General features: G+C 55.7%; 1 protein-coding gene across 4 annotated transcripts; it reads left to right on the top strand.

Moving 5' to 3' along the window:
- The first annotated feature begins 1,101 nt into the window (after positions 1–1,101).
- On the top strand, positions 1,102–22,194 carry FBF1 (Fas binding factor 1). 4 transcript variants are annotated; one of them, XM_040244528.1, is made up of 30 exons: positions 1,102–1,227; positions 1,626–1,691; positions 2,203–2,287; positions 3,334–3,361; positions 3,979–4,020; positions 5,470–5,563; positions 6,192–6,252; positions 6,803–6,853; positions 7,457–7,598; positions 9,119–9,238; positions 9,546–9,684; positions 9,802–9,935; positions 10,647–10,746; positions 11,943–12,392; positions 13,377–13,475; positions 13,804–13,892; positions 14,056–14,114; positions 14,888–15,043; positions 15,173–15,273; positions 15,399–15,605; positions 16,325–16,432; positions 16,530–16,669; positions 16,757–16,875; positions 17,782–17,904; positions 17,988–18,173; positions 18,591–18,767; positions 18,852–18,989; positions 19,121–19,238; positions 20,412–20,521; positions 21,101–22,194. In XM_040244528.1, exons 3-30 carry the CDS (start codon positions 2,285–2,287, stop codon positions 21,182–21,184), a joined length of 3,378 nt encoding a protein of 1,125 aa, XP_040100462.1. In that variant the 5' UTR covers positions 1,102–1,227; positions 1,626–1,691; positions 2,203–2,284; the 3' UTR covers positions 21,185–22,194. The 4 variants fall into 4 exon arrangements, with proteins under 4 accessions (XP_040100462.1, XP_040100463.1, XP_040100461.1 ...); XM_040244527.1 differs by lacking the exon at positions 1,102–1,227 and adding an exon at positions 1,972–2,112 and having other exon boundaries at positions 1,625–1,691; positions 11,946–12,392; XM_040244526.1 differs by lacking the exon at positions 1,102–1,227 and adding an exon at positions 1,972–2,112 and having other exon boundaries at positions 1,625–1,691.
- The last annotated feature ends 1,506 nt before the right edge of the window (positions 22,195–23,700 follow it).

The raw sequence follows: 23,700 nt of genomic DNA, 5'->3' as shown, positions 1-23,700 counted from the left end.
GTGTTACTGTCTTATAAGGTGATGGTGTTGGGTTTCATCCTGGCTTAACAGCTTTGGCTTTCATAACTGAAGGTCACAGCCGCTTTCCTAGTCTTTATGGTTTCACGGCCCATCAGTTTTCCACTCTTCACACGTTTCTCACGCCCTCCCCCTTTCCACCAGTGAGCCCTCAAAAGAATGCTGAAAGAACTCTTTTTTTTTTTGGCTGTACCCGTGGAGCATGTTAGATCCTACTTCCTAGACTAGGAATCAAACCTGTGCTCCCTGCTGTGGAAGTGCCGAGTTTTAATACTGGGCCACCAGGAAGTTCCTGGAAGAACTTTAAATGTTTGGTTTGGAGCCTAGGTGGGCTTTCCTTGTGGCTCAGCTGATAAAGAATCCGCCCGCAATGCGGGAGCTGCTGCTGCTGCTAAGTCGCTTCAGTCGTGTCCGACTCTGTGCGACCCTAGAGACGGCAGCCCACCAGGTTCCCCGTCCCTGGGATTCTCCAGGCAAGAACACTGGAGTGGCTTGCCATTTCCTTCTCCAATGCATGAAAATGGAAAGTGAAAGTGAAGTCCCTCAGTCTTGTCCGACTCTTAGCGACCCCATGGACTGCAGCCTACCAGGCTCCTCCGTCCATGGGATTTTCCAGGCAAGAGTACTGGAGTGGGGTGCCATTGCCGTCTCCGGCAATGCGGGAGACCTAGGTTTAATCCCTGGTTTGGGAAGATACCCCGGAGAAGGGAAAGGCTACCCACTCAAATATTCCGGCCTGGAGAATTCGCAGTCCATGGGGTCGCAAAGAGTCGGACACAACTGAGCGCCTTTCACTTCACTTCACTTTGGAGCCCAGGTAGTGGTAGTTCTGCAGAAAACGTGGAGGAAGAACCGGCCTCGGAACCCACGTACCGCCCGCTTAGCAAAGGCGGGTTCAGGCAGCTCTTAGCAACGCGCCCAGCGGCTAACTGGACGCGGTGCGCCGACTAACGGCCGCGGAGGGGCACCCTGGGAAGTGTGGTTCATTCCAGAGCCCCAGACGCCCTTGGCTCTAGCAAGTGAGGGGGCTTAGGACTACAACCCCCAGGATGCTTCGCGCCTCTCCTTTCTTCCGGAGGCCGGGCGACCGAGAGATTGGCGTCCGTAGCGCTCCGAAGCTGGAGGCCTGACTGAACCGGGCTGGAGTGAAGCCTGGACCGGCAGCTATGTCTGGGACACGTCCCAGTGGCTGCGCCTCCGAGTGGAATGGCACGTAACCGGGGCGCGGGGGCCAGGGAGCGTGGGGAGGATTTCAAGAGCTGGAAGGATCATAGGCTGCACTCGGGATCGAGATGGGCTGGGCGCGAGGACCGAGGGGGTGACACCAGGAGGGCCCTAACTAAGGGATCTTAAAACGCCTGGCACGGAGTTGGCTGTGCACAACGATGCGATGGTCCTTGTGGTCCTGAGGCCTTTGCAGCCTCCCTTAGAAATTCCCACGGTCTGCGATGCTGGGACAGGATCACTGGGAAATGGGAGACGCTCCTAGATGTGATGGGAGACAAAACACTTTGGGTCGTGAACACTGCCATTACAGAGGAGAAACTCAAGCATTCAGGGTGGCCCCTGTGCAGTAACCCCACATTAACTTTGCATTCTAATAACAGGACAGGCTGGCACCAGGCAACTAGAGCCGCCCACCTCCTATTACTTTCTTCCAAGCCGTGCCAAAGGTCAGTTTACGTAACTTTTTGAGGAGAGGGGGGGATGATAATTCTGGTGAAAACAGTTCACCACTAATGGAGTGAGTTGGATTTACAGTTAAAGGGGGAAATTTTCCACCGATAGTGAAAATACTATCAAGGAGTAACCAGCTTTCACTTCCGTTCTGTGTGCTGATTGCTGCTGGGAAAGTAGTCCTGAGTGTTGCCTGGAAAGGTGTATAGACCACAGTGCCAGACCCCCACCTCTTTTCTAAGATGGGGACCTTCCATTTTCTGTATGCTCTTTCAGAATAAGGAAGGAGGACCACTGCACTTTTTTCAAATAATCTCCAGGCCTCGAAAAGTTACCCAGAACACTTTGCCTCGCATCTGAATCACCCACCATAAGAAATTTTTAACTGATGGAAATAGGTTTTGACCTCTTGAATGGGTAAAGTGAGAGAAGGCTTTATCAATCTTCGACTCAAGCACTGTTAAAGCCAAATTGTTTGTGAGCAGACACTTTAATTTTCTTCATTAGGGAGGATGAGCCTGACAGGCAGAATTCCAGTGAGCTGGACAGTACTGTGAAGGAACTAGAAGCAGCCCCCCAGAGCCTTGAGATGGTAAGCAGAATGCAGAGCAGTTTAGTTCAGTTGCTCAGTCGTGTCCAACTCCTTGCGACCCCATGGACTGCAGCACACCAGGCTTCCCTGTCCATCACCAATTCCCAGAACTTACTCAAACTCAGTGTCCATTGAGTCAGTGATACCATCCAACCATCTCATCTTCTGTCATCCCCTTCTCCTCCTGCCTTCAATTTTCCCAGCATCAGGGTCTTTTCAAATGGGTTAGCTCTTCACATCAGGTGGCCAAAATATTGGAGTTTCAGCTTCAGCATCAGTCCTTCCAATGAGTATTCAGGACTGATTTCCTTTAGGATGGACTGGTTGGATCTCCTTGCTGTCCAAGGGACTCTCAAGAGTCTTCTCCAACAGCACAATCAGAGCAGGTGTGTGGAAATGGGAGTCTATCCTCCCTCCTGCCTCCACCTCCAAGAGCTTGACTGCATGAAGTACTTTGGGGACTGGGTGGCCCCAAAGAAGAGTGATGATTAGGAGCATGGATATCAAACTTATTAATGGGACTTCTCTGGCAGGTCCAGTGGTTAAGACTCTGCTTCCCAATGCAGGGGGCATGGGTTCAATCCCTGGTCCAGCAAGCTGTGTAGCACGGCATAAAAGAAAAAAAACAACTTCTTATTAAACAGTAAGTGAGCATCTCTTTTGAGCCTCTGAATATCCATCTGGAAAGCATTTATACGTATCTGTCACTGATATTGAACAGTCAGGGACATGGATTAGAGGAAAACGTTACATCCTGTGAGGGGTTGTGTGTGGCATCTGAAAATCTGGGGGAAAGGAGAAACTTCCGCCCACCAGATGGCACCCAGTGTGGCATCCACTACTGGTTGGGGGTGGCCATTTTCATGCTCTGAATGCGTCTATTCCGAGAAACTCTAAGAAAACCATAAAGAGCATCTGTCCCCAAATGCCACTGGTATTCCTTGTCCCCATCTTTGCAAAAGGCAAAACAATTCATTCTGCATTCTGGGTTTTAGTACACATTCACTGTCTGATCTTGTTCATGGGATTTGTTTTTCCCTTTTTAGGCACCCAAAACCAAGAAAAGATTGAAAGGTAAGTGGGGATGAAACATCACCCATAAGCCAAAAATAATTCCCCCGCCTTGAGTCCACATGACTTAGAAATGTCTGCCTGAATGTTCTCAGTGAGTATCTTTTTTTTTTTTTTTTAATATTTATTTGTGCCAAGTCTTAGTTTTGGCACTTGGGATCTTTAGTTGTAGGATCTAGAACCCTGGAAAAATCTATGGACAGAGGAGCCTGGTGGGCAACAAAGTCCATGGGGTCTCAAAAAATCAGACACGACTGAGCATGCAGTCACTAGTTCCCTAACCAGGGACTGAATCCCGGGCCCGCCCCCCCCCCCCCCGCTTGGGAGCATGGAGTGTTAGCCACTGGGCCACTAGGGAAGTCCCTTGGTGTGACTCTTGCTATTGTCCCTGTAATCCCAAAGGCAGCTTGTGCTTTCCTAGGGAACTCCCTATGCTGCCTTGCTGGCCCTTGGAGTAATTCAGAAATAAACAACAGATGGGACTCAGGGAAAAATCCTTTTTATTGGGCTCTGTATCCAGAAATATCCAGGTGGAGTATCCTGGATGAGGTCTCAAGCTATGAGGCCCTAAAGGACCCTTCTTTCCTCCTGAAGTCACAGTGGCCCCTTTCCTGTTCCAGACTCCATCGATGATGTCCTTGCTGACCTCCTGGGAGATGAGGGTAAGTGCCCCTTCCCCAGAACCCCCTGATTCAGGCTTGCTCTCTCTTTTATCAACAGATATAATTCACATAAAGGTCAGTCTTTTATCAAGTATACGGTTCAGTGACATGTAGTATATTGACAGAATTGTGCGGTCACCACCACAGCCGAATTTAGAACCTTCTCGTCACCCCATAAAGAAACTCCACACCATTAGCAGTCACTCCTCACTCTCCCCTCCTCCACCCCTAGGCAGCCACTTACTTAACTTTCTTTCTCTATGAATTTGCCTTATTTTACATTAAATGGAATCATACAGTATGAGGCTTTTGCACCCGGCTTCTTTTCACCTTCCACGTGTTCGAGGTTCATCTGCACTGTAACATTCCTCTCTTCATCGCCTTCCACGGCTGGACAATATTTCATTGTTCTATGTGCCCCATTTTGTTTGGCCATCCATCAGTTTATGGACGTTTGGGTGGTTTCCACATTTCAGCTAGGCTGTTACGAGTAATGCTGTTATGAACAACCATATACAAGTTTTTGTGTGGGCTTATGAGTGTAAACTTAGGAGTTGAATTACGGGATTATATGATAACTCCGTGTTTACCTTTTTGAAGAACCGCCAAACTATATCCCACAGGAACTGTGATCAGCAGTGTAAGAGAGTTCCAATTTCTCCACATTCTTGCCAGTAATTGTTATTTTCTTTTTCATTATATCAATCTTGGAGAAGGAAATGGCAAGCCACTCCAGTATTCTTGCCTGGGAAATCCCATGGACAGAGGAGCCTGGCAGGGTGCAGTCCATGAGGTCACAGAAGAGTCTGACACAACTTAGCGACTAAACAACGACAACAAATAGCAATCTTCGTGGGTGTAAAGTTAAATCTCATTGTGATTTCGATGGGCATTTCCCTAATGACTAATGATGACTAATGACCTTGAACATCTTTTCATGTGTTTCCTGGCCATTTATATCTTTGAAGAAAGGTCTATTCAGATCTTTATCCAGTTTTCAAACTGAGTTATTTGCCTTTTTATTGCTGAGTTTGTAAGAGTTCTTTCTGTATTCTGGACACAAGTCCCTTACCCTGTGTGTCCATGTCTGCTGCACTGAGAAGCGGGGCTTTGGGGTCAGCGAAGCTCAGCAGCCACCACGTGGCTTGGTCCAGAAGCACAAAGCACAAGCCCGCGGATGATGGATGTGCGTTGTTTCCGCATTCCTGGTCGGGGGTGGGAACAGCCTCTTGATTTGGCACCAGTTGGGTTGACTTCCTGCTTGGAAATATATGATACCCTCCTCCATTCAGGTTTATAAGAGACCTGCCTCGAGGGTCAGTTTCCTTCCTCCAAAAAGGCCCCTCTCTCAGTAGGAAGATGTGGGAGACAGCTTGGTGGGCAACGTGCAGTCCTTTCCATCTTGACTGCAGTTCTCCGTGGCCGAATCACATCTTTTCTTTTTTGCAGCCACACCACCTGAGAAGCCTGTTAAATTAACGTCACGTTCCAGAGATGCCCCAGGTGTAGCCCAGGCGCCCCCTCCCTCCGGGCCTGGACCAAAGTGAGCACATGGGGCCACCCGGGCATCCAAGCCCCTTTCAGGCCGAATGCTCCTGCCTTTCCCTCCCTCTCCACTCACGGTGGGTCCTGCTTGTAGGGCCACGACCTTCCTGTTCTCCCTTCAGCTCTGGGGCAGCGGAGGACCCTGGAGGGGTGGGAAGGGAACTGAACTGGAGGTCAGAGGTTCCGGCTTCCAGTCCTGCTTACTGTGTGACCTTGGGCAACTCCTGAAGCTCTCTGAGTCTCCGTTTTCTTACCCTCGGAATAAGGGGATTGACCTAGATGCTTGACTCTCAAATTGGTGACTCTCAGATTGTTCTTCTGAACTTTCCCCACAGTTGTGAGATAGGGAGGCACTTTGTGAGCGCTCCACTCTCCACCTTCATTTTACCCCAAATAGCTCTGTTTTTCTCTCTAACCTGTTATTTTTAAAGGGACTTACATTTTTAACAAACTTAAAAACCATCGCATTCGGTGACTTTTGAGATTCCATTCAGCAATTCTGTCCTTCTGGAGAAGTCTGTCTAGGTTCACGTGGCCTCTCTAAGCTCCTTCTCTTTCCTTGAATCATCCAGTGCCCTGGGGACCATGGGGGTGGGGGTGCGGGTATAGACTCTGCTCCTTTGCAGGTCCCTCCTGGAAGACGATGCCTTCATCACCCAGGCAGGCCTGGCGGGAGCTGATGCCGAGGTGAGCCTGGCCTGTTCCCTCCTCGTCACTGGCTCTGCTCACACCCAGAGAGAGTGAGACAGCTGTTGTGTCCGAGGGGCTGCCCACAGAAGGCTTAGAAGTCCCCACAAAGCCAGTTTGTTCTTAAAACAGTACCCAAGGGCTGCCAGATGGACTCAGAGCAAGTCCTCTTCATTCCTCCCGGTGAGATGAGCTAGAAAGGAGAGCTCCGGGCAGCTGCTGGAGGCTCAGCGGTTGCCCCTTCTAATGGCGCTTCCCATAGTAAACTCCACGCTGTCCGATCACGTGGTGGGAAAGTAGCCTGATTTGTTTTGTGATGGCCGTGGACTTCCTTTTGGGAGGACCCAAAAGCAGCAGCACTTTGTGAGTGTCCACAGCTGTTCAGGTTTGACTTCATATAATGCCTGAGCACTGTGAGGGCAGAACCCTCCAAGTTACGTTCCTCCCCTCACCCAGCTCTGCTCCTGCCCTAACAGGAGCCAGGTGATAAGGGTCCTGAGTTTTGTTGGGCCTTGACCAGCATGTCTCTCCTGACCCTCCCGTCATGTAGGTTTCAGACATCTCTGATGCAGACCCGCAGGCTCTGCTGCAGGCCATGAAGGTAAGGAAACAGCTTCGGGGAGATGGGCTGGGACACTGTTTTATACCAAGCCTTCATTCTCCCTCTTGTTCCTTCATTTATTTATTTATGTATGTATATTGGCTGCACTTCACAGCATGTGGGATCTTAGTTCCCTGACCAGGGATCAAACCCACACCCTTCTCTGCAGTGGAAGGCAGATTCTCAACCCCTGGACCACAAGGGAAGTCCCAACCTTGGGGAACCTTAAACCCCAGGACCCTGCTGTTTCGTTTCTACTGCAAACAGCTTCGGCATTTGCTAAGCTTTTGTGAGAAGCTGCTGAGAGCAGGTTTGAGGCTCCCTCCCATTCTCACCTCGAGGCAGCAGCTGCTCATGAGGGTTGGTGGGAGTACCAGCCAGAAACCTTTCAGCTTATCTGAGACCAACTGTGTGGAGCCTTTGGGTTTTGGCCCTGCCTCTTTGTCCTGTGACCTTGTTGGGGTGGGTCCCCCACCAGAGTCCCATCTGTTCCACGTGGAAGTTGGAGGCAGCATCCTTACCAGGCTGCTCAGAGCCTGGGGGTGTTTAGCACCCACCAGCTGAGCACCTGTGGGGATTCCTTCCTCCTTCCTGCTTTTCCAGGACCTGGATGAAATGGATGCTGACCTCTTAGGGCTGAAGAAGTCAAATCTAGCCTCAAACAAAAGGCCTGCAAAGGGCTCTGGGAAAGAAGAGCCGCCTAGTCCTCTTAAAACCGCCAGTGTGTTAACCGCCAATGAGAAAGGTGAGTAGGACATAGCTCCTCGAATGAGAAGATACTCTGGGGATGTGGGAGATACTTAGACAGAAGGCCTCATGTGCTATGGGTTTTCTCTGCCTGGGAGGGGGAAGACCAGGAACTCACTGTGTACCTGTGTGTTGGAGTGTTTATGTTTGGGGAGGGAGACAGGTTGAGCTTCCCACCCCCGCCCCCCCACTTCCTTGGACTCCTGGAGAATCCATTTGAGTTAAATTTCAGAATTTTATGGTAACTTTTGCATTGCCCCAACCCATGTACCTGTTTGGAGCAACTTGTAAATGGAGGGCCGAAGGTCACTTCCAGACTGCATTTCCAGACCAAAAGCCTGACTGAGATCCAGGGCAGTATAGACCTCTCCCACAGCTGTGTCCATGGCCGCAAGCCCTCAGCCACCAGATGGAAATACACAGCAGCCCTGGGGCCCCGTCACAGTGTGGCAGCACGGAGGCCGGAGGAGACCCAGGCCCGTGGCCTTGGCTCCTCTTTGCTGCCTGTAGGAGATGCCATTCCCACCAAAAGCAGCCTCCGTCTCCCTCCAGCTTTGGGCATCAATACAGGAAGTTCTACTTGGAAGGTACCGCAGGCCCTGCAGTCATGCCTCTAGGATGCTTCAGTTTTGATACTTGTTTGCCCAAGGGCTGACAGACTCTGTCTGTCAGATGTGGAGCAGACAGCTGGTGCTGTTGAGTTGATTTTGTTCCTCACGAATTGAAAGTGAAAGTGAAGTCTCTCAGTCGTGTCCAACTCTTTGCGACCCCATTGACTGTAGCCTATCAGGCTCCTCCATCCATGGGATTTTCCAGGCAAGAGTGCTGGAGTGGATTGCCATTTCCTTCTCCAGGAGATCTTCCCAACCTAGGAATCGAACCCGGGTCTCCCGCATTGCAGGTAGACGCTTTACCGTCTGAGCCACCAGGAAGACCTCATGAATTGAGGGAGGGACTAATTGTGCCCCTCTGGCTGGGATGTCTGGGCACTTATTTGCACAGACTTGGAAGCCAGGGGTCAAACTGAAGATTATAAAGCATGGGGGAAAGTCTGTTGTCCTTCATGCACTCCCTGACATTTTATCTGCCTTCTCAAGCCCCGGGGATGTTCCTAGAAGGCTGGTGCAGACAGCAGAGCCTGGGGCATCATGCTGGAATGCGGGCCCTGGGGCCGCCCTCCTTGCTTCCTTTCCCCTGGCCCAGGCTGCCCTGTATCGGAGCCCTGCTACCCCAGGCCCCCAGATGCCGAGCGCCTTGCGTAGCGTAGAGCGTCAGAGCAGCTACAGCTCTCTGGTCAATAACTCCCCTAGTGCAGTACAGGAGAGGGCAATGGCAGCCCACTCCAGTGTTCTTGCCTGGAGAATCCCAGGGACGGGGGAGCCTGGTGGGCTGACCTCTATGGGGTCGCAGAGTCGGACACGACTGAAGTGACTCAGCAGCAGCAGGCAGTGCAGTACAGTGCTGGTTTTCCTGAACGCGACATACAGTCGGCCCTTTGTGTCCCCTTCTGCCTGTGAGACTCAGAAGACCCCCTGGCAGGACTTCTCTCTGATGATGAGGAAGGAATCCCCAAGAAGCTGCCCTCCACGGAGACGAAAACCTCTTCCAAAAAGAACCCAGCCCCGGTCAGAGATCACGGTAGGGTGGGCTTGTTACGTTCCCGGGGCTGCTGCAGTTGACTCACTGAACTTGCCGGCGCAGATCCAGAGACCCCACCAGGCAGGGACCAGAGGTCTCAGATCCTAGACCAAGAGGTCATCAGTCTCTGGGAAGAGGGAAGGGAGAGGGGATGGGAGCGCCCAGGAGTGGGGCTGGGAGTGCAGGGTGGGACAAGCCGCTGCTGTGCCTGCTGTTCCACTCAAAGGTAGAGAAACGCCCCCTCAGCCCATTCAAACTGCACAGTTGAGGACCAGAAGGCCTCTGTGCCCTGTGTTCTGTTTCTTAGGGCCCTCTATTCCTCTAACTCCTGGGGACACTCCAGTCCGAAAGAAGGAAGAGCTGCTCTTTGACGATGGGGACGACATCATGGCCACCCTGGGGTTTGGAGACAGCCCCAAGGCAGAGAGGAGGCAGGCGGGTGACCAGTAAGGGTCCCTGGGCGTGGAGAGTGCCACCAGGGAAAAGCAAGAGGGAGGGTACAGTGTGGCCCCCCCAGAAGCCCCTTGTGCTCACAGGTATCTGCCCCGTGTCTCATCCTGCAGGGAAGGGCCCCTCCCTGCCCGCTCCAAGCTGGATGAGCTGCTGGGTCGGGGCCCTGCTGCCAAGCTCCTGGCCCGGTCCGGCACCGGCGAGCACAGGGAGTTCAAGCTGGACAAGAAGTACCAGCAGCCACAGGGTGAGGAGGCTTGTGGGGTGGGGGCCCCAGAGCAGGTTTATACCAGGAGCCATAATGAGAAATGAGCTTTACATCACGACACACACACACACACACATTGTATTATTCATGTTTATGAACTGAGTCAAAAGTGTCAGAAAATAGTCGTCACCGTGTTCAAATCTCTGTTGTTTTTTTTTTTTGTTTATATGCTCTTTGACTAATAAATTGGAGTAGGAAATGGCATCCCACTCCAGTATTCTTGCCTGGAAAATCCCACAGGCAGAAGAACCTGGCAGGCTATAGTCCCTGGGGTCTCAAAGAGCTGGACATGACTGAGCAACTCAGCACTTTGACGATTAAATACATCGGTTGTAACTTAGCTTCTCAACCTGCTAATAGGCAGCAGCTCACAGTTTGAAAGACGCTGCTCTGGCCAGTGTTGCTCTGTTCAGAGCATCAGCCCGGGGCCCATCATTGGGGCATGCGAGCTCACCCGGCCTCACCCACAGGGGTCGGGGCCGGGCTCCTCAGGTGCACTTTTCACAGCTCACAGTGATGTTCTCTGTGCTGGGGCTAGAGGTGTAGACCGGCTTCCTCCGCCTCCGCGTCCCCATTACTCGTCTTACCCGTCAAGCTGCTAGCTCAGCCCTTTTCAAACCCAGCATTCTGCAGCATTCACAGAAGAGGTCAGCTCCCCCTGCTCTAGATCACGGGTTCCTTCGTTCACAGACAAGGAAGACACCTGGGGTGACGAGGACTTCACCTTTGGGGCCTACCAGCCCACTGTGGGCTCCTCCGAGGGCCGACAGTCCCGCCGGCAGTCTGTCAGGTAAGCTCAGAGGCAGGCTGCCTGCTGAGAAAGTAGGGCCCCCCCTCACCCCATCCCACCACCAGGCTTGTTTGGGAGGCACTAGACTCCGTGGACGCCAAAGGAGGGGAGTAGCCAGTGCCCACCAGTCCAGGCCAAGGGGTCAGGATGGCCCCCCCAGCAGGAGCGGACCCTGGATTCTGCTCCCAGCCTCCTTGGAAGAGTAAGGAAGAGGTGGACTTGACTTAAGCTGGAAGCCCCGGGGAACTGGAAACTGCTGTGACGTCAGCTGATCTGCTTCTCTGTGAGGAACACCCAGACCCAGGGGGAGCAAGGGTGAACCTTGGGCAGCAGCTTCTCAGCTCAGCTCCCGGGAAACCCGGCCCTGAGCTCTGCCTTGCCCTGCCTTGGTCTCGTCCCAGTTGGCCACAAAATGTTAAGCTAGTGGATGGACTTTTCCGAATTTGGAGATTTTTTTTTTTCTCCCAGTATATATTTTAAACCTTATATTTTGAAATAACTTCAAACTGACAGAAGAGTTGTGAGAACAACTCCCTCCTGTCCTTTCTCCAGGCTCCATGGTGTTAACATTATGTCACGTCGGCTTTCTCAGCCTCTCTTTCCATCTCAGTAACCTTGCACACATGTGTATCAACTCTTCCCTTAAACCTCGGAACCTGCTGCCACCTGCCAGTAACTCAGACTGAAGTGAAAGTCACTCAGTTGTATCTGACTCTTTGTGACTATACAGTCCGTGGAATTCTCCAGGCCAAAATACTGGAGTGGGTAGCCTTTTCCTTCTCCGGGGGATCTTCTCAAACCAGGGATCGAACGCAGGTCTCCCGCATTGCAGGCGGATTCTTTACCAGCTTAGCCACAAGAGACAATGGCCAAATGAATGAATGAATGAGTGACGGAATGACTGTTGACGGAAAGCCTAGAAGTGCTTGACCCGGCTGACTTTTCTCTGGGTGTGTGTACCCATGGTTGGTCCTGTTCGCTGCAGATGGATTTGTCCCTGGTTTTCGTGACTGAATCAAGGTGTTTTGCAGACCTCAATTGGCTTGCCGTGGCCCTGGCCGAGCAGGGCCCCAGGCATCCTGACTCCTTAATGTGGGCCCCCTAGTTCCCCCGAGCAGTAGAGGGAAAGGCCCATCAGGAGTTCTTGGGAAAGGCTGCTTGCCCTGCCTTAGACTCCCCTCTTCTCTGTCTTGAAGTAGGTTCTTAGATGGCGGCACAGACCCCAAGGGAGAAGCAGGCTCCAGGCAGAGCACCCCCGCAGCCTCCAGCCCCATCCCACCCAGGAGGGGAGGTGCCGACTGGCTGGGCCTCAAGGACGACAGCTCAGACCTGCTCCCCCGCTCCCTAGGCAGGGAGGCTCGGAGGGGCCCCCCTCCTGCGAGCCAGCATTCCACCCCCGTCTGCCACCCTGCCCCGGCTGGGCTGCCCTCCTTCTTGGGGGCAAAAGCATCTGCCAAGGGTACCGGCCCTCCTGCCAGAGGCAGCCAGGCTGCGGAGCCAGGAGCATCTGAGGAGGAGGCAGATGAGGACTGGCTGAGCCATGCCCTGTCCCGGAAGAAGGCCCAAGGTCTGGCGAGAGCGGAGCGCGGTGCAGCCTCTGAGGGCCAGCAATCGGCGAGGGCAGCCGGCTGGCCGCCTTCCCACAGGTAGGGCTCAGGCTGCCGTCTCTCTGGAGGGAGGACTCGGCACCTCCATCAGCAGCGCCCCCAGTATGCTGACTGTGGGCAGAGTGCAGTCTCTCAGCCTTGCTTCTCCCCGTCTCTGGGCTCGGGGAGAGTGTCTGGCTCCCTACCTTTGGGAGCTGGGGGGCTACTGATACTCAGGCCCTGCTGCCGCGGGGCCAGGCTCTGGCCTGGTTGGGCAGGAGACCCAGAGTGCCCTCGTGGGGCTCACAGCCTTCCTGGTGCCTCCGAGCAGGGCTCTGTCCTCAGCGCCCTCGGGCTGGCGGGACACCCGGTGTCCAGTGGCTCTGCTGACCAAGCTAAAGCAGGCGACACGTGTGGGGGGTCACTTGTGCTCTTGGGGCGTGTTCGAGAAGATAGTGGCTGCCAGGGGGCTCCTGGGGGAGGCTATGGAATGTGGGGAAGGACAGGGAGCAGCCCCAGAGCGGGCTGGGACCATCCAGAGGAAGCTCTGCGGCCAGAGCAAAGGGGAGGCTGGGCATGTCACCCCACCTGGGGTTGAGTAAGCAAGGAGGGCAGTTAGGACCCGGACCTGAAACCCAAGGGAAGGGAAAGTTTCCTCACTGGCCCTGGGAGCCCAGAAGGGACAGGGAAGAGCGGACGGAGATGAAAGGAACCACGGGGCGCTGGAGCCGGTGGACGAGTGAGCAGGGCCTCAGTGGACGCTGCGGGCATGGCATGGACCAGAGCACGGCCATGGTGCCCATGTAGGGCCACCGCTGCTCCTTAGACGTTACCAGGTGGTTGCCCCCGGGAGGGCTGCAGAAGGCCAGGGGCTCAGACCACGAGGAGGATTCCAAAGATGGAATGGTGGCAACAAGAGGAAGGTGGAGGGGGTTGGGAAGAGGGGCAGCCTTGCAGCTTCCCTCCTGGGCTTTGTCCCAGCCTGCCCTCGTCCAGCCTAACTCGGACCTTCTCCTGCCTTCATACTAACAATTGCTTTCTCAGTCAGCCTGCTGCCAGCACCCAAGGGCTCGAGCCAGCAGCCGCCGGGGAGATCCCAGGAATAGCAATGCAAGGGCCATGGTCCCCGCCTGCCACCTCTGGGTACGTCCAGTCCAAGGCAGGATGCAGGCGGGTGAGGCACAGGGGGCTGGTCCGAGCCCCCGTCCCTAGAACAGCGGGTGGTTGTGCTGAGCTCCACGTGGTCAATGTGGTGTATGGGATCCGAGACCCACTGAGTCAGGGGACCTGACTCAGATCCCCGTCCCCTTTTCCAGCTGGGACCCCGCTCTTAGTAAACTACCAGCCTTCAGGCCTTTCCAGTCTATGACTTGACCCTGGCCTTCACCTTTCCTGCCAGACCAGCCCTCCCCTTCTCCCTGAATCCTTCACAGCAGGCTGCTCACCTTGCCACCCCCGCCCGTGTCCACAGGTCCACTGTGACTTGGAACAAGGCCGCCTTGGCCCTCCATGCAGGTGACCCAAAGAGGGGAAGAGCCCCTGGAGACCACTCTGGCACTGGTGTGTGTTCTGCTTTGTTTGGGAGGTTAACTCTGGGTGGAGAGGCACTGAGAGCTTCCTTCAGGGGTCCCTGCAGACAGACCTGAAGCCAGGCTCTCCCAAGCACACGCCTAGACCGCGGGCCTCCCTGTGCCTCCTCATTTCTGTGCTGTTGATTTTTCAGAGCCTGCAGTTGTTTTCCCAAATTCCCAGGAACCCTCAGGGCCGTCTATGCCTGTTCAGGTAGGGAGGGTGAACAAACAGGCGGGCCCATGGGGCAGTTCTGTGCTCAGAGGCAGCACCTGCCAAACCGCCAGGAGACACGCGTTGTCCTCTCAGCTGGCTCCCCCATCTCCCCACCAGCACTCTCCTGCCTCTCCCAGGCAGGGTTGGGTGCTCACTTGCTGGCACCAGTGGAGAACTGAGGTGGCCCCCAGGCGGAGGCAGCTGAGAATGCTTCACTCAGAGCGCAGGGCTCAGCTGTCCTGCTGCTCCGTCTAGGAAACCTCCTCCACTGCCGTCCTCCCACCGCCCACATTGCCTGGGTGCAATAGCTCCTGTGACCCCCAGGCCTGAGGAGGCCTGGCCCCACAGGAGCACCTGTGGAGCGCTTCCCTGGAAACCCGGAAGCGCCTCTGCAATGGTGGGTGGGTGGTGGGCAGCCTGCAGGACCCAGAGCATCACTCTGCATTGGAATTTCAGGCCTGACAGCAGGGCTGAGGTCACCACCTTCTGTTGTAGCTGGAACTCTGCGGGGACCTGCTGTTTATCTGGAACCCCTGCTGGGAGGATGTTGTTCTGAGGGCATGGGGGAGACTCATGTTCCCCAGCCTGACCTGAGAGGGGAAGGACAGGGACCATATGACCCTCCAGGCCTCATCCTTGGCCTCTGGGTGTCATGACCCTCTCCCCGTCTCCAGCCACAGGTCAGGCGTGGAGCCTGGCAGGTCAGAGGTGAGCTCAGCTAAGCCCCTGTCCCCTACTTGATGGGGCACGCCCCTCCTCCTCTTCTCCAGTCCCTGCTCCCAGAGTCCCTGGCCCGGAGCCTGCTGCCCGGCCCCGAGTACCAGCAGCAGCTCCTGGTGGCACAGGCTCAGCTTCAGAGTGGCACCACTGAGCTCCAGGCCACCCTCCTGCAGAGTCAGGCCCAGCTGGCGGAGCTCGAGGCCCAGGTGAGGGGCAGAGGGGCAGCGGCTTCCAGGGCAGGGCTGGTGGGAGGGTGTGCCATGAGGGCTGGACGGCCTCCCCAGGCAGCCTGAGGGACTCTCCACTCTGTCCCCTCCCTCCATGCCACGGCCCAGGTGCGAAAGCTGGAGCTGGAGCGGACCCAGCACAAGCTGCTGCTGGAGAGTTTGCAGCAGCGGCACCAGGCAGACCTGGAGCTCATCGAGTGTGCTCACAGGTACCCGGCTTCTCCAGCCCGGGCTGCCCATGGCTCAGGGCCAGCCCCAGCTCGGGTGCCCTGAGGGGCCCTCTGGGTGGCCGCGTTCCCCTTCTGAGCCTCACGGTTCGGTGTTCTGTTGGCAGGAGCCGAGTCAAGGTGCTAGAAACATCGTACCAGCAACGGGAAGAGCGGCTGCGGAGAGAGAACGAGGAGCTGTCTGCCCAGTATCTGTCGCACTGCCAGGAGGCCGAGCAGGCCCGCGCTGAACTCACAGCCCAGCACCAGCGGCGCTTGGCGGCCGCCACACAGGAGAAAGACCAGGAGATGGAGCGGCTCCGGGAACTGCAGCGGTGAGGGGAGGCCGGGGGCCGGCTTCGGGGGTGGCCAGAGGGGGCCAATTGCCCTGAGACCCCAAGCTGTGGGCTCAGCAGCCTCTGTACCAAGGCTTGACCCCTTCCTTCCAGATGAGGACTGAGAACTGAGGCCCACCTCACTGACCCACCTCACGTACTCTTCTACCCTAGTGGGGATCCCCCCACTCCTTCAGAGTAGCGAGGGCATCCCAGCAGGGCCTGAGGTCACTGGCTATTCAGGCAGGGCCTGGCAGCAGCAAGCAACCCAAGTGCTAATTAAGCGCAGGTGAACCAACCCATCAGCCGGACCCTCGAGGCTAGTGACTGCGTCGGCCCTGGAAAAGGTTGTGCCTGGCATGTGGATCTGATTGCCTTTCCAGAGGAGAGCAGCACTAAAGAAAAGGCACATGAGGGGGTCGGCCAAGGTGGGCTGAGTCGGCCTTTCCCCACGGCTCAGATTGGCCAGACACGAAAGGGTTGTCGGGCCCCCCCGTCAGGTGTCCTGGCTAAATAACAAGGAATCTGCCCCCAGAGAGAGGATGTGGCATCGAGGCAGCAAGACAGATAAGAAGGCAGAGGAGCCAGGGAAACGGAAGCAGTGCCTGGTGCCGGGGAGGAGAGGCCACGGAGCACGGACTGCCCAGAGCAGCCCTCTCCCGGACGGAGCTACCCAGGGTGTTCACTGTGCCGCCCTCCCCCCTGACCCCGTCCCCCAGGGCCTCCATCCTGGAGATGCGCAAGGACCATGAGGAGCAGCTGCAGCGGCTGAAGCTGCTGAAGGACCGGGAGATCGACGCCGTGACCAGCGCCACTTCCCACACGCGGTAGGCTCGCCATCAGGCTCTGTTCTCCCGGTCAGGCGGGGCCGGGGGACCCAGGCCTTCATGACCCGAGCCCCGCCCCCCGCACCCGGCACCCCAGGTCCCTGAACGGCATCATCGAGCAGATGGAGAAGTTCTCCAGCAGCCTGCACGAGCTGTCCTCTCGTGTGGAGGCCTCACACCTCAGCACCTCCCAGGAACGGGAGCTGGGGATCCGGCAACAGGACAAGCAGCTCCAAGGTACTGGGGCCCCGGGCTCTTCCGTCCTGTCCCCGCTGACGGGAAGGCAGGTGGGCGGGCAGTGATCACCCTGTGGGCTGCCCCCAGCGCTGCAGGAGAGGCTGAGCCGGCAGCAGCGGGACATGGAGGAAGAAAGGAGTCGGCTCCAGGAGGTCATTGGGAAAATGGAGGCACGCCTGGGCGAGCAGAGCCGGCTGCTGGAGCAGGTGGGGCCTGTCTCCCCAGCACTGGACAGCTGTACTCTGCCCTGGCCTCCTCAGCGCTTTTCTTTGTCTCTCCTGCCCGTTCCTGGCTTTGCAGGGACTCCCACCTCCCCAGCCTCCAGAAGTGCCCCCAGCCCACCCCATCCAGCCCCTACCCACTCATCATTGATGCCATCGCTTATGTGACTTTGGGAGAAATGCTCTTGTCTCCTGAGCTGTCTTTAAACTCCCTTCGTCTCTTACATCTATAAGAGCAGGCTTTGTGCTTTAAAAAATCATGCCCTTTCATGCCTGTTTCAGCAGCACACGTGCTAAAACTAGAAGGATATAGACAAGATTAACATGGCTCAGTGCAAGGAGAGGCAGATTGGTTACAGTCTAATAAGTGGTGAAAACAATTGGCTGCACTTGTGGGAAAAAAACAATTCACATTGACCCCTACCAAACAAAAAAGCAATTCCTGAGAGAATTGATACAGTAAATATTTAATGAATTCAGAAATACTAATAACCTTTTCTTTTTTTGTACAAAGTTCTAAGATGATACATTTCATTGAAAAAATTAAAATAACTGGCAACAGTAAAGAAAAATTATCCAGTAGCACGAGGTAGCCACTGATGACATCACAGATACCCTATAGACCTGTCAGTATGTGGACACAGATGTTTTTATATCCTGAACCATGTTTATTCAGCCCTTTCAGCGCTTGACTGAGTGCCTGCCTCAAACCAGTCCCCAGGCTCCTTCCCATTTTTACTGCTCTGGAAAGGCGGTGTTTGTGGCGTATCGTGGGAAAAGCCAGATGAGGGTGGTTTGCCCAGCTCCCCGGGGAGCATTCAGGCCTGTCTGGGGAGCAGGTGGAGCCTTCAGGGGCCGGAGCGCTCAGCCCTGACCCTGCCGGGCCGGCAGGAACGCTGGCGGGTGCACGCCGAGCAGTCCAAGGCCGAGTCGGCACAGCGCGCTCTGGAGGAGCAGAGGAAGGTCATGGTCCAGCAGATAGCCATGGAGCGGGAGGAGCTGGAGAGGGCCAAGGTGAGTCCAGACACACCACGTTTGGCTGCATGCCTGCCATCAGGCCCAGGGGTGCTCACCGGGGCCCTCGCACCTCGCCCCAGAGCGCCTTGCTGGAGGAGCAGAAGTCCGTCATGCACAAGTGCGGGGAGGAGCGGCGGCGCCTGGCGGCCGAGTGGGCCGAGTTCTTCGCGCAGCAGAAGCTGAGTAAGGAGCGGGCAGAGCGTGAGGCGGAGCGGGCGCTGCAGGTGGACACCCAGCGGGAGGGCACCCTCGTCAGCCTGGCCAAGGTAGGACCCAGAGCCTCCCGGACTGTGGGAACCCAGCGCAGCCCTGCCCCTCTCCCCACCCTGGCCCTCACGGTCTGCTCCTCCACAGGATGGTCAGCTTCAGAAAGCACGCAGCGGTAATAAGAGTTACCACTGCGGACCTGAAACCACCACAATCATCATAGTAACTTGCTTTTGCTGCTTCTTTATACTCATTTGCTCTTTTAATCCTCATCACGTTCCCATGACTTAGATATTCTAGAAATGAAGAAGTGGATTCAGAAAAATTGAGCCCAGGGTTTGGCCCCAGGTCTCCTGCCACCTTCTCCCAGAGTCCGGGTGGAGTTCAGCCCCAGCAATGAGGCAGGGTGACCTGGGGTCCCCAGAGTCCAGTTCAACTCCAGGAAGGAGAATGCAGCCAGGTTTTGCCATCTCCAGGAGCAGGCAGAGCTGAAGATCAGGGCCAGCGAGCTCCGTGCCAAAGAGAACCAGCTGGCGGCCGAGAGGGAGGCCCTGGAGCGGGAGCGGCAGGAGCTGCGTCTGGAGAAGGAGAGGGTCAGCGCCGCTGCCCAGCGCATCAGGCTGCGCGCGGAAGAGGTGGAGAGCATGAGCCAGGTGCCGCGGCGCAGCCTGGGGAGGGGCGGGGGCGCGGCGCACTGATCTCTGCCAGCCCAGCTGACCCAGGCGGGCTCCCCGCAGGTGGCCTCGAAGAAGTACGAGGAGGGGGAGCGGGCCCTGCGTGACGCCCGGCAGCTGCAGTCGGAGCAGCAGGCCCGGCTGCAGCTGGTGCAGGAGCAGCAGGAACGGCTTCGGCAGCAGGAGCGCCATGTGCACCAGGCAAGGCACCTCCCAGAGGCTCCGCCCCCGGCACCCCTCCCCAGGACCCCTCACTGCGGTGTCCTCTCTGGGGGGCTAGACAGGAGCCTTCTGCCCTCACTGCGGTGTCCTCCTCTCTGGGGGCTGGACAGGAGCATCTGAGTCTGGCCCAGCAGCGGCTGCAGCTGGATCGTGTCCGACAGGACCTGCCCTCCAGCCCAGTGGGGCTGCTCTCCAGGGCCCAGGACCCCGCAGCCTCTGGCCTGAGTGGTAAGTAACTCCTGGAGGAGGGGACGTCGGCTCAGCCCACCCACTGGGCAGAGCATGCCAGCCACATCCTGCCCAGCCTCCTGTGTGCTCAAGATAGGAGGCAGCTGAGTTTGTTTTTTTAAAACCTAAGTTAGTTATTTGTATTTCACTTATTTTTTATTTTGGCTCTGCTGGGTCTCTGTGGCAGCACGCATGGCCTGGGGCATGTGGGATCGCCCCAGACCAGGGATGGGGCCCGTGTCCCCCGAACTGGAAGGCAGATTCCTGCCCACTGGACCCCCAGGGAAGTCCACAGCTTAAAGTCATCTTGTTATTTCTTTTTTTATGCTAGTAATGCATGTTGTAGAAAAATAGGTCAAAAGTAGAAGAAGGGAAACTGGTTTTTAAAATACTTCCCTCAGGACTTCCCTGGCAGCCCAGTGTCCAGGACTCCACGCTCCCAATGCAGGGGGCCAGGGTTGAAACCATGGTCAGGGAGCTAGATCCCATGTTCTGCAAATAAGACTCAGCACAGCCAAATAAGTTTTAAAATGGACCATGCTTATATTAAAAAAAAAACAAACTACCTTTAACCCACTCTCTAGAACCACTTTATAAACATTTTGGTGCATAGTATTCTAGACTGTTGTGTGTATGTTTTAAAAAACAAAATTGAGTTCTTGAGGCGCTAGCCCACACCCCTTTTGCCTGGTAAAGAAATAAAGCTACTTTTTCTCCTCCATTAAAAAAAAAAAATGAGATTGCATCATACATTATTTTGTACCTTTATTTTTTCCATTCAGAAATATTCAGATGGAACATATTTTCATGTCAGTAATTAAACATTGAACTCTTAATCCACATAATTTTCATTATGAGTTGTCCTATATTTTTACTAATTTCCTACTGATTTTTTTTTTTTTTTTTTGTCGATAAGGTAACTAGCACTTTAGTGGAAATCTTTGTATAATACATACATCTCTCCCCGATTATTTCCCTCTAATAAATTTTCAGAATTGGACTTAGCAGCTGAGATCCCATGAGCATTTTCCGAGGCTTTTGAAAGCTGGATGTGCCCAGAGGGTCGGGAGGGTCGCACCCACCCGCAGCGGTGAGAAGGCCCCAGGATCCAGCTTTGGCTGTCCTGATCTCCCGCCATGCTGCCCCCTGACCCCGTCCTCCTCTGCCTTTCAGCCACGGTGTCACCTGCCCCCACCGTTCCTCGGTGCAGCCACCCACTGGTCGGCCTGGGTCCCTCACACCTCTACGCCAAGCTGGTGCTGCTGAAACACACAGCTGAGCAGGTAAGCATCCTGGAGCAGAGGCCACCCAGGCCCACCCACTGCCCCTGGACTCAGGGTTCCTGGTGTTCACAGTGGGGACAAGAAGCTCAGGCAGAGGAGAGAGAGAGCGCAGCCTGGCCCCAGGGAGGGCCGAGCCCACCCCACTCCACTCCACTCCACTCCACTCCACTCCACTCCCGGTGGAGAGCAGCACAGCAGGTAAAGGACAGGCCGTGCAGGCGCTCTCGGTGTCACTGAGGGAGCATTTCCTACCTGCCAGGCTCTGCGCTGTGCCTTGTAAGCATTCCCCCTCCCACAGCCCTCCCTGGCAGGCACTGTCATTTTCTCCAGTTTGCAGACAGGCTGAGAGGGACCATGTCATGTGCTGACACGTGGCCTCCCCTGGAGGGAGAGCTGGTGCGTTCCCTGCCCCACCCCCGCCGATCCCAGAGCCAGGCAGAGCCAGGACGGGAGAGGATTGATCGATCCACTGACCCCCAGGGTCCCCTCACGCCCAGTCCAGCGATCCGCATCCCTGTCCACAGAAGCAGGTGCAGGAGGGAGCCAGAGGGTGACTGCTCACCCAGCCCTGCCTTTCAGGACCGTGACTTTCTGGAGAATGAACAGTTCTTCCTGGAGACCCTGAAGAAAGCCTCCTACAACATGGCATCCCACTCGGCCTGAAGGCCCAGCTGCCTCCTCAGCAGAGGCCTCAGACCCTGCAACTGACTCTCTGGCCACCAGCTCATAGCAGGGGCACCCAGGAGAGCCCCTCGATGCCCAGGGCCTAATTACAGCTCTTCCTATGTGCTGGCGGGTTCTTTACGAGCCCTCCAGCCCATGGCTGAGGCAGGTGGGTGCACCCGGGCCTCTCAGACACCCCAGGAGGCAGCAGCCTCTGGGGAGATGCCGTGCTGAGGGCAGGCAGCCCCACAACACAGTCAGCGGCAGCTGTGGGTCTTCTCTCCACAGACTTCCAGCTCAGGACCCAGGGTCTGACTGGGCTCTGTGGGCCCCTCAGCCCATGGATGGTTTTAGAATCTTTTCACCTGAGCCTCTCCTGAGGCAGGGGCCTTCTATACTCCCTTGCCACAAGGAGTGGCCAACAGAGAGCATGGGTCTCCCTGCTTTGGGGATGTAGAGTCGGGCCACACATGTTACAGGGCCTTCTGGCCTCCTGGCTGACAAGGTGGAGGTGCTGCAGAGGCAAGGAGGCCGCTGTGCCTGGCGCTTTTACCTCGAGTTCCAACATGCTCCTGGGGCTCAGCCAGCCCATCCTGCTCTCAGGCTGGCACAGAAAACCCACACCTCGTTCCCCGCTGCCAGGGCAACCGGCTCACTGGCACAGACCCTGGGCTCATCGGCTTCTTCTGATACACTCCCCAGAGGGTGACAGGGTGCGGGGAAGGACGGAAGGCTTTTCTCCGTGCTGTTCACTGGCCACAGAAGGCCAGCAGTGGGAACGAAGATGACAGAGCAAGCTCCTGTCTGGGAGGATACAGAGCACTGGGGAACGGAAGGGGCCGCACCCTGGCTGCTGCCCGAGATGGGGGGCTTTGCCCTTCTCCATGTACAGGCAGTGGGCCAAGGCCTTCCAGAGGGGCACCAGGAGAGGGGTGAGGGGGTTGGTAGTTGTCTGCTGCAGACCCAAGGACTCAACTAATAAAATCGCAGTTACCAGAACTTCCCTGACAGTTCAGTGGTTAAGACTTGGCACTTCTACCGCAAGATGCGCAGGTTTGATCCCTGGTTGGGGAAAAAGAAAAATCAGCAGTTACCTCGAGAGCCGCTTCTCTTACCTCCTATCAAAGAGGACTGTCCGAGGAGCAGGAAGGTGAAGGAGGGCAGTGCTGAGGGGGTCGTGAGTGGGCCCAGGGGCGTCTCTGCTCTTTGAGAACAGCCTCCAGCAGGATCTCATGTTATTTACAACCTGCTTCCAGGACCCACTGAACTGCTATATCCTTCATGACTGGGTTCGTAGAATTTGCCACATCTCATCAGAGTTGGAACCTATTTATCAGAAATGTTTGTCTGTAGGGCTGTTATTTGCTCTAAAACTGACTGGCTGGGACCCTCCAGCCGACCCCGCTCTCCTGCCTGGACCACAGGCCAGAGGAGGGTGTGATTATCACCCCTACTTCACAGATGAAGGGACTGAGACTCGGAAGTTAAACAACAGCCAGACCTGGGTTTGAGCTGTGCTTGGGCAGTTTCCAAAGCCCAGGGTGCTCAGCCACATCACAGCTGCCTCCTAGAAAAGTGTGCTGTACCCAGAGCTTCTGTGAAGTAGAAGATCCCCTACTGCTGCTGGGGTTGGTGCCCACAGCCAGGAGGGATGCATCCATGTGCTATTAAAAGCCTTGTTGAAGCTTGGGAATTCAGTCCTCTCAACACTCTTAATGAGTTCCCACCTGTGTGGTGAGCCGGGGGCGTGGCCTAGGAGAAGCTGGCATTTAAGCAAGCACTCGACAGATGGGTGATCACAGGAGGGGATCACAGGTGATGACACGTTGGAGGCTATGCAGAAGCCCACAGCGAATGAGCTTAGAATTAGGGGGCAGGTCGATGAGGCTCTGAATACCTTGTTAAAGTTTGAGCTTTCACTTCCAGGGCAGTGGGTATTCAATGAAGGATTTAAAACAGGATGGAACCATATTTGTGGGGTTTTTTAATGAATTTTTTGTTGGTGCCACTGGGCCTTCATTGCTGTGTGCAGGTTTTTCTCTAGCTGTGGTTCGTGGGCTTCTCCCTGCGGTGGCTCCTCTTGTTGCAGAGTCCGGGTTCTAGGGCGCAGGCTTAGTGGTTGTGGTACACAGGCTTAGTTCCCCCGTGGCATGTGGCATCCTCCCAGTTCAGAGATTAAACCCATGTCCCCTGCACTGGCAGGCGGATTCCCAACCACTGGACCACCAAGGAAATCCGACCATATTTGCGTTTTAGAAAACCTACTGTGGCTGTGCGTGGAGCCCAGACTGACCAGGGTGGGCAAGAGGGGGGACAGGAAAGCATTGTGCCAGACGTGGCACGGGGACCCGGTGTCTGATGGAGGGTCAGGAAGGAGAATATGCCAAGGAAGACCCCCGGGTTCCTAGCCTGGGCAATTGGGTGCCCGTGAAACAGCCACGTAGAGATGTTCCACAGGCACCGAGTCATGCTGACACTTTACCCAGTGCCTGGAACTGCTCTGAACCACCGTCCCC

Source organism: Oryx dammah, unplaced genomic scaffold, assembly GCF_014754425.2.
Source record: "Oryx dammah isolate SB20612 unplaced genomic scaffold, SCBI_Odam_1.1 HiC_scaffold_8, whole genome shotgun sequence".
Classification (NCBI taxonomy): Eukaryota; Metazoa; Chordata; class Mammalia; order Artiodactyla; family Bovidae; genus Oryx; species Oryx dammah.
Note: the sequence above shows the minus strand (reverse complement) of the source record. Positions and strands in the feature narration are given on the sequence as shown.